The sequence below is a fragment of the Piliocolobus tephrosceles genome, chromosome 11 (assembly GCF_002776525.5).
Source record: "Piliocolobus tephrosceles isolate RC106 chromosome 11, ASM277652v3, whole genome shotgun sequence".
Lineage (NCBI taxonomy): Eukaryota > Metazoa > Chordata > Mammalia > Primates > Cercopithecidae > Piliocolobus > Piliocolobus tephrosceles.
Window position 1 is genome coordinate 82,517,414 of NC_045444.1, and position 10,593 is coordinate 82,528,006.

At 37.5% G+C, this 10,593-nt stretch overlaps 1 protein-coding gene across 1 annotated transcript in view; it reads right to left on the reverse strand.

Annotated features, from left to right (window-relative positions):
- HECW2 (HECT, C2 and WW domain containing E3 ubiquitin protein ligase 2) overlaps positions 1–6,596 on the reverse strand; it is a 232,228-nt gene extending 225,632 nt beyond the window's left edge. The window contains exon 1 of the mRNA XM_023216573.1: positions 6,305–6,596. Coding sequence (XP_023072341.1) covers positions 6,305–6,596 — 292 coding nt within the window. The remainder of the gene's footprint in view (positions 1–6,304) is intronic.
- Between the last annotated feature and the right edge of the window lie 3,997 nt (positions 6,597–10,593).

Sequence of the window (10,593 nt, forward strand, 5' to 3'; positions counted from 1 at the left end):
TTTATTTACAAAACATAAGCTTAAACTTTGGGATCTTAAAGCTCTAAGATACATGATCATAATGCCTTGGTTCACTATTGCAATCTTACTTTATTTTATTCTCCAAATGTGAAGAAATATGAAAAATGTCAAAATATATTACCATGCTACTTTTTTAAGACTGACAGTCAAAATACAGTTGTTCTGCCATTCATTTTTGAAGACATAATCAATCCATAGACACTGAGAGGTCTACTTAAAGTGTGGTCCACAGAAATGCTGGTAAATTATTTGTTGCTGGTCCTGACAATATAAGAAGCTTGAGCCAGAATCTGAAATACTTACATTAAGAAACTTTAGATGATTTTTTTTTTCATAGCAACATTTTCTCATTGAAGGAATCAGATATTGATTTACATTCTAGAAAGGAGCATCTTATCTGTTCATAGATCAGTAAGAGTTTGCAGACCAGTACTTAGAATAACTACTGGTATATAGCATAGTATACACTTTTACATTTTCATTATGCAAAATAAATAAATAAATAATTGTCTTAATGTGCACTTTCCTAGTTCTGTTAAGTACCTGAAATTGCCTACAAATGAGAAATGGCAAACGAAGCCTTTTGGAGTATTTGCTTTTCTTTTGAACAGCCAAAAAAATAAGCATAGGTCCAAAGGTGAAGGGGAATTAGACAGTGAGCCTGAAACAAATTTACTATGATCTACGTCCTCTTTAAACTGTTTCCATTTGATTCTTCATGGAAAGCTGTTTGTGTTGCATGACCTAAGTGTATTTGTATAAGACAAGCATTTGGTTCTTTTTATTTGGTGCACTTAGGAGGAGGCAATAAGGAGCGCTGTTAAATTTGTAAGGAATCAATTCTAATTTTGGAGACCAACAATAAATTATAAGCCTAGTGATTTCCACAAACCATCTGCAAGGCAGGAATTGTTGTAATTTGGAGGTTTGGGGCTATAGCTCCATTGAAATCATCTCTAGAAATCTCAGGATGTATATGAGGCTTTCTGGAAGGAGGAAATATAATTAGCATATGTTTTGAGAACTGTGTTCACACCAAAGGCTCCTCAAATAATGCTTAGATATTTTCAACTTTTTTCTTTGTATTTCCAGTAGGGCCTATTTACTGCCTAAAAATGCCTAAAGAAAGATTTATTTTTCTGATTCACATGCATATGTTTTCCCTCCAGATAAGAAGTGCTACAAGTCATCTGGAGTGCGTTGTACAGTTCAAAACATTCTGCACAATGAGCCAAACAAAAACAAAACTCACACTTCTAGAGGGGAAGAAAATGTAAGCCAAGAGAAACACAATCAAAATGCAGAGTGTGCCAACAAACCACACCTCATCAGCTTGATGTTCCACTAAATTCCTTCTCCTTTGGGACTTATTTCTATAGAGACCATCTCTCTGTTCCATAACTAAAGCTAGAAGTTGCTAGGAAACAGTCAAGCTTCTCAGGACACAACTGAAGGGGAGAGGCTGCTTCCTACCAAAAGGTATAGAAATCTTAAGCTATTTCTGACATATATGCTATTGTTATGAAATCTGGATTCTTAGCACATCTATTTCACAGAGCCCAGGAGAGAATTTATTATGCATGTTCTTGTGTATCCACACAGTATTAAATTTATGACTTAACCTGAACCTCAAAAATCTTTTCCCATTTAGCATGGTGTTGCCTCTTTTCTTTCACTTCCTCTCCAAATGTTTCATTTTACCTACTTTCATTTAATAGCATCCAAAAAATTGTTTTGCACATTTTCATGTTACTAAGAACTCATTTGAAAGATTATTCCCATCACATTATTGGTCCTATTAAAGCACTGAAAATTTCCATATGGCTTGGAATTACTGTGTTCAGAATTTTTATATCAAAATTTTTGTCACTTCTTTTAAAAACAACCTGGTGGCTTTCACAGATATTAAAATAGTCCTTAACACTCTCCATGAAGTAGTAACTACCAAAGCAGCCCACTCACTCTTTATCTTGCCTTTAAAAGCAGTTGTTACCCTTTTCCCTTTCTTATATTTCTAGCTGTGTTAGTGGCTCTATTAGCAACAACTGCAGATACAAGAAAGCCTGCTGCTGACTTAAATAAAGAGAAGAACATTTTTTTCCGTATATAACATGAACTTCAGAGTGCCAGTCCAAGATCTATTTTCTGCTCTGCCATCCATAACTTTTTATTCTCTTGATTGATGCCTCATGATTGCTACATGGATGCAACAGCTCAAGACATCGAATCTTTTCACCAGAGTTCCAAGGACAATAGAAGAGGAAGTTTAAAAGACTCTTCATGAAACTCTCGTTTTTCATTGGAAAGCAAAGTTCCCCCAAAGTTTTCCCATTAGATCTCATGGGCAAGAACCGAGTTACATGTCTACTTCTAGACTACTCAATGGTTGGATTAGCATACAAGTTTAGACCTTTCCTGAGCCTGGGGAGGGCCTACCTACCCTGAGATTAAGGACTTACTGCTCACCCAACTGACCCAATCAGGGTTCTGATTACAGAGAGAATGGGGCAGAAAATGGACCCTTGTGGGGTCTGAGATGCCAGGTCCTCACCCCTCTTTCCTGCTGGGATAGAAATCTATTAGAAAATACAGTAAGAAGTGACAACATAGATGTAAGCAATCAATTTTATTCATCATTCTTTGCAAAAGGCTAGAGGGGAAAACTGAGACCTCTTATCTCCCATCCTAAATCAAATTATACAGGAACTTCAGCTTCAGACCTTAACGAAGTAATTAGCACCAGACTAGCCTTCCCAATGTACGTAACTATAAAATTAGAAGTAGAAGTGGTTTTCAGACATTGGAAAACAGATGGTATTAGACTATAATCTCAGAGAAAAGAGAAACTTACAAGGTGACACTATGATCGCTCAGATCTCAGATGGTGGACAATTTCCTGAGTGTAGAGTCCATAGTAAGAAGCTAGAGTCCATAGTAGTTCTGCTGAGCTTGGATACAGAGATCAGAGTCCGGGTCAAATGCAGTACTAGAATCTCCAGGCCAGGGTCCTGGAAACAAAAGAGCTCTAGAAGGATGAGGGCCAGAAGTCCACAAAGGGGATCCCCTACAAATCTTTGGCCAAGGTCTGGGCTGCACATACTCAGAAAGAAATGACCAAGGCTTTATAGAGAGCAGCTTTACAGGGCTAAGAGGACAACAGAGTGACCAGAGGTTAAGCAGTGCTGGTGAACATTGGAGCTACAGCTCAGCCAGAGTGAAAAGACCTGGCTAGCACTTCAGGCATCCAGCTAAGACATCAGAAATGCTGCTGCTTAGGAATAAGCACAGTGTACTAGAATAAGACCTACCATACACTTATTTCACCACAGCCCAAAAGCAAGACCTAACAAAATCCATAGGGGAGACCAAACTCGGAGGATGAATTCCACCAAGTTAGAAATAGTAGAAAAATACACCGGCCTTTCCGCAGATCCAGTCTAACAAAGTGTAAAAAATCAAACCTACACAAGTTCAAAGAAATAAATCTGCCTATTAGAAAAAAAAAAAAAAAACTGTTATTCCACAGAACTCAGAATTTCTACCACATAGAATTCTCAATATCCAGTGTCAAATCAAAAAGTGCTAGCTATGCAAAGAAACCAAAACATAAGAACCATGGTCAATGAAAAAAAACTAGTCAATAGGAACTCATCCTGAGATGGCCTAGATGTTGAAATTAGAAGACAGAAACTTTAAAGTAGCCATATTCCATTCAGTTTGAAGAACTGAACAAAAATATGATCTGAATGAGTTAACACACAAGAAATCTCATATAAGAAATGGAAAGTAGAAAAAGAGAAATGCATATTCTAGAAATGAAAATAACTCAAAGTTTAAAAATCCACTGGGTGGGATTGACAACAGAATGAAGACAAAAAAAGGGCAAAGTTAGTGAACTTGAAGATAGAGAAATAGAAATTATCAAATTTGAATATCAAAGAGAAAAGATGTCGAAGGAAAATGAACCAGCGCCTCGGGGCCTTGCAGAACAACATGAAATGATTTTAACATACGCATAACTGGCATCTCAGAAAAAGATGAAAAAAAATAGAAAAAAAAATTTGAAGAAATAATGGCCAACATTTGTCCAAACTTCATCAAAAACATTAACTTAAGAAGCTCAGAGAATATCAACTGGAATAAATAAAAAGAAAATCACACCTAGGTATAGCATAGACAAACTGCTGGAAACCAAGATAAAGAGAAAAATCTTGAAAGCAGCCAAAGAAGGGGAAAAAAGACATGTAACATACAGGGGAACAAAGACACAATGATAACTTACATGAGAAAGACAAAGAAGCTTCTTGAATTAAACTGATAAAGAGTTACCACTTTTCCAAAGGGATTTATTTCCTAATTCTGCTTTCCTAGTGATAGCCTTGGATTAATTCCAGACTTAGGACTCTGACCTATACTTCTTCCTCTAGAAAGTAAAATATAACAACATCAAGATGTTATGGTTTTGGTCACTTGGAGGTAAGATTCACTGTGGATGGAATTCCTTAGTTCCTTCCTGATTATATTTAAACGGGGAAATATAGCAAGTGTGTGTATGGGAATCAATTTTTAAGTGATTCTAGCATTTTAAAGATTAAGTTATTCATACACAAAATAAATCACCTTATATGAGAAAGTAAAATTGATTATTTCCCAAATAAATATTATAAAAGGATTTTTAAAAACACATTTTGGTATTCGTATTTGTAGTCTTATTTTGTCTTCTATTAAGATTACAAAATAAAATCTAAAATGGGAAAAAATGAGAAAGTCTAAAGAGAAGTTATATGAAGTGCAAAAGAGTAAAATTACATTCAAATCAAAAGGGTTACTTCTAAAGTCCCATCAAAACTGTAAGATTTTTTGTGAACATAATAATACAAATGTAATTTTTAAATTGTATATCTTCCTCAATTTGATTATATTTTTAAACACACTTAGGGAAAATGCTGTGAAGACTTTTCCCCTTTTTTGGTTACCATAAGAAAAAAAAAAAGAGAGATAATAATTCATTAAAGTTTTGCACATTTTGGATTTTTTGTTTTCCAGCATCATTAACCATTAAGAGTTATATAAGTGAATACAAACCAAATGTTTTTATTTCAGTCAATATAAAATTCTTTATCCCAGAGAAAAATAAATTTCAGTGGGTTTAACAGTCTAACAAAATTTCAGCAAGAGTGTTGTTTTGCCTCAAACAAGGCCTCTCAACAGTGGTACTATTGGCATCTGGGGCTACATCACTCTTTGTGGAGGAGGCTGTCCTGTACCTTGCTGGATGTTTCACAGCGTCCTGGCCTCATATCCCCCTACCCAGTTGTGACAACCAAAAATGTCTCCAAACCTTGCCAAATGTCCTCTAGGGGGCAAAATCTTCCCTGGCTAAGAAGCACTGCCATAAACAGATGGGTCTTCTTTTTCCTCTGATTTATTCATTAAAAAAAAAAAAAAAAAAAAAAAAAGGCGGCAGGGTGGTGGGGGATGCTTGGCTTACGACTTACATTGAAAGCAACAATGGCTTCCTAATATCTGATGCTAAATTTTGGAGAGAATTTTCTTCATTCAGTGAAAAAGTTCTCCAACTTTGGAGAATGTTAGATTTTATTATTGGGTTGGATTTCAATTTTCTTTCTGTTTAGTTGGTAGGTTAGATTTTTGCTTTCCAATGTGGCAGACTTTGTACTTTTTGGATGTCTCATTCATCGCTCACTCTGCAAATTTAAGTTCACTAAGAACAATAAGCGTAAATTAGCTAAACAGAGCTGGACTGCTTTTACTAAAACAAATAGCATTTATTTATAAGTCATTTGTCAGGAAAACATGACACTTCCTTCCCCTAACTGATCTAGGACAGAGTCATGAAATTTAAAAATAAAAAGACATCTTAGGCTACAAGTAGTTCTTAACAAAACTCAAATTTTAGAAAATACAGAGCTTTTAAAATATGTCATCTAAATCCAGACGTCTCTTTCATCAGTTTAAAAATGTTAGTAAATGTTAATAGATATCTCTTTCTAAAATGGGACTGCTGACCAAGAGAAATGCGAAGTTTTGTTGGTGCAATTACTTCTGCATCGACCTAATGCAGACGTAACCATAAACTTGATAATATAAGCAAAGGTACTGTTTAATCCCCTCCTCCCAAAGAAGAAAAAAAATTCCCAGAATCTGCTGTGTGTATACATGCGTCTGAATTTTTTCCAGGAGAAAATACAGAATGGTAAAAATGTCAGACTAGAAACTTGTATGCTCTGAATCACACGCAAGTCCATTCCATTTGACTCACCTATATGATAAAGTCCAATCCAATCACTGGGGTCCACCTCCTCTTTAATGTCCCAGAAGATAATGAGGTTCTGGGCTTGCCCCAGCGTGTACTCGTACATGCTGGCAGTTAAGCTGGAGCGACTCTCAGAAGTCACCAGGTCGGTGTCGCTGTTGGCCCGCTGCAGGGTCATGTTCTCTGGCATGGAGCTCTGGGCGGCGAGGCTCTGGAGGTTCTCTGGGCTCAGCGTGTACCGCATCTGGGGATTTCGACGCCGCACGAAAAGTAGGTGCTCCCGGGCTGAACTAGCCATCCCGTCTGCCTCTCTGGGGTTGGCTGCCTACAAAGCTGCAGGAGACAGATAAACATAAAACATTAGTGCTACGACACAAAGAATTAGATTTAAGCTTTCCAGACATAAAGCCTTAAAGAGTGTTTATTAAAGCCTGACCATGTAATCTTCTGCTGTCAAAATAAAACCTATTATTCTACTGTCAACTGATGATGTCAGAAACAGCTTCTATAGAGTCAAGTCACATGATGGCAAAGGCTGTCACATGCCTGTGACTCTCGATTTCACTTGGCATAGCTTTCTCCTAGCAATCAAGGAGGAGAGGATCTCCCTGCCATCCCTTTTAGGTCTAACACCCCATGTTCAAACATGGCACCCTCTTCTCCTTTTCCATTCCACACACATATTTATTTGCTGCTGCAATGAAATTTTAAAACAGCAAGACACATGCTAAATACAGTTGAAGTATACCACTGAGTACAAGTTCACCTGCTCAGTTTCCTTAGCATAAGAATGTAACTCACTGAAATCTTTTCAGGAGCTTGCTCAAATGTCACCTCTTCCCTTAAATATAGTGGTCATCGCATTTAAAACCGCAGCACCCCAGCATTCCCCATCCCTCTTTTCTTGCTTTATTTTTCTCTATAGCAAGTTTTGTGATCTAATGTACCACACAATTTACTTATTTATTTGGTTATTGTCTACTTCACTTGACAAGAATGTAAGTTTCACAAAGACAGGGATTTTCATCTGTTTTGTTGGCTACTTTATCCCCAGTGTCTACAGCAGTGCCTGCTACACAGTACATGTTGATAAATATTTGTTAAATGAAGAGATGCAGGAAGAGTGAGCATCTTCCTCCTAGATACTTCTTGGCATAACTTGTATCTCCAGTCCCTTTCCTGAGCCTGCCCCTTGCCATCCTGACTTTCTGGCTGGTCCACATTATTTGGGCCATCTGGATCATGATAAGCTATTTCCTTTGGCTCCCACTTGGCCTCCATCCAAAGGAACAAGGCCTTCCCTGTTGGAACTTAGACAGCCCCTTTTTGGCTCACTGAGTCTAGTTCTAAAATACTTCCTGACACACACAGAGACTCCAGTACCTCCTGTACTTTAACGCACTACAACTAAGGTTCTATCTACCAGCGCCTTACCTGTTTGCCATGGGTTTACATTACCTCACTCGGATCTCACTGGCTTTACATAGAATTGATCTGATTTTCTTCTGTACCATCCCTTTCAGAACTATATAATCCACTCGTGCATTTACGGATTTAACATTTACTCCGCACTCTTAGTACCTGCCACCATCTTCATTATGCCATGTTTCATTTCAAGGTAAACCCTATTGGGTCTTGGGAAGTCAGCATGAGTTTTCATTTAAAAAACAAACAAAGTAACCTTGGGTGCAATATTTAAGTGACAGCTAACAACCTTGGCTACTGAGTCTGAGAGGAGGACAAGGGAAGATTGGGTTCCCTAATTTCTCCCATCCTCCCACTAAGTTCACAGACACTTTGGGTGAAGAGGACATACTTCTGTGCTAGGTTTATAGCACTTGCAAATGTATTTATTCAAGTAGTTTCTGCCATAAAGTGGATCTCATACTTTGAGCACTATCTCTTGAATGAAAATAACTTGGACAAGATATCCTTTATGAAAAGGATACAAATAAAAATGAACAGATAAGTTGATTTACTCAGTTCAATGGTTTTAAATCCTATATCTCTCTTCATAAAGATGGCACTTATTTTCTGTATGTGGTCTATGGTAACTCTGATACCATAAAAGAATCCATAATTATTAGAAAATCTCCAATCTATGAAGCTTAAAATACAGGTCAACTTCTAATCTGATAGTTTCATGAAATTTCATTTTACTGACTTTCAGCAAGCCATTATTTCTTTATAAACTCAGTGAGTCAAGCAGCACATCAGCTTCAGCAAGAACTATAAATAATTAACTCCTAACACATTGTAGTTGAATAAAAAATGCAGGCTGTCTAAACTACTTCCCTGAAACAAAGAAACAGGTCACAACCCTTATGGCTTAAAACCACAACAGAAGAACTACTGACAATTATTCTGCTCTAGAAAAAAATGAAATAACATGTATGTACACCCACATTACTGTTTTTAAATTATCTGTATTTAAGCAGAGAGATAGGTTAGCATAGCAGCTAAGAGAAAAAGCTCTGAAGCCCAACTTCTGGATTTCGGCTATATGTTTACTTTCTATCACTCTATGATCTTAGACAATTTATTTTAACTCTTCGTCCCTCTGTTTTCCCACCTATCCAGGAAGAACATAATAACATCTGCCTCATAGGATTTTAGAGAGAACTAAATAAATCAGTACAGATAAAACATTTCAAACACTGTCTGGCATATAGTAAGAGCTTTAAGTTTAGCTGTTAATACCATTATGTGACTACATTCTATTTTAATTATATCAAGAACTGGTTTTAATACTCCCATAATTCCCATCACCCCTTCTACTTAATCAGCATCTTCAGTATTTCAAAGCATAGTCCCTAACCGAAACAAAAGAACCTTGTAGGCAGTGAGGACCTCAGATATCTCAGAGCCCAAGCTTTGGCCCCATAACACTGACAAGAGCCATTCCCTGGTCCTTAAGCCAGAGATAAAAGTTGAAATTCAACTTCATCACCAGTAGTGGGTTCATTCGTTCATGCAACAAATTACTGTGCTCCTCCTAAGTGAAAAGCATTAAGGATACAACAGAGCAAAAGTCAAAGTCCCTAGTTCAAAAAAGCTTGCATTCTAACAAGAAAAGACACGCAACTAAGGGCCAAAAACTGAATACATAATACATAATATATTTGTTTTCAGTGAAAGAGCAAAAAGAGTTAGAAATGTGTGAATCTGCTAGCTGATACATGTCTACCATAAAGCTGCAGTGTATGCTAAATAGTAAAAAGAGTAAGGTTTTTTTTTCAATTTCTTTCTTTTCTTTTCCTAACATAGCCCTTCCCCCACGGGAACTTGGAATTTTGGGGAACAAGAGCAAATATTCATATATGAGATAATTCAAGGTATCAATGGCACTTTATATACATGTATAATTAGTCTTAACAAATACGTTGTGAGGACAATGAATGTTGTAGGGCATCTGAAAGTGATAAAAATATATTTATAACGGGCTTAACCTTTTCCAAAGCACTTTCACATCGAGTATCTCGAGTAAGGCCTCAGAATATTGTGAATTAATTCCGAGAGATAACATAATTATGTCTGTTTTCATATGAGGAAACTAAGAAAGATTTGTGAGGCCAAAGTTTGGCTGAAGATGACAGAAAACACTTGGTGGCAGAGGTGATATCTGAGGTGAGCCTTAAAGAACTAGAGAAAAAAGGAAGAATGCATGAAGAGCATTCTAATTGGAAGCATGGATACAAAGAAACTACCAAGGGAGAGTACTGGGAGGGAGGGAAGAAAAAAACAAACGTAGAGTTTCCACAGAACCTGGTGAAGATGATGAGAATTCTGCAAAAGAAACCATGCACGGGCCAGGTGCAATGGCTCACGCCTGTAATCCCAACACTTTAGGAGGCTGAGGCAGTCAGATCACCTGAGGTCAGGAGTTCAAGACCAGCCTGACCAACATGGTAAAACTCTGTCTCTACTAAAATACAAAAATTAGCTGGGCATGGTGGAACATGCCTGTAATCCCTGCTACTTGGAAGGCTGAGGCACGAGAATCGCTTGAACCAGGGAGGTAGGGGTTGCAGTGAGCCGAGATTGCACCACTGCACTCCAGATTGGGCAACAGAGTGAGACTCTGTCTCAAAAAATAAAAAGCACCAGCCTTGGAGGGGGTGGGTCACCACAGTGCCCACTGACGAATACAAGCCCCAATGTGACACAGAAGATACTGAGGCTCCATGAGGTTAGGTCCACCCAGTGTCACAGAGCTGATGAGTCAAGTCATATGCTTAAAAACAAAGTTAAAGCAGGAGAGAGAAAAATGAAAGAGAGAGAGAAGACTTCAAAGT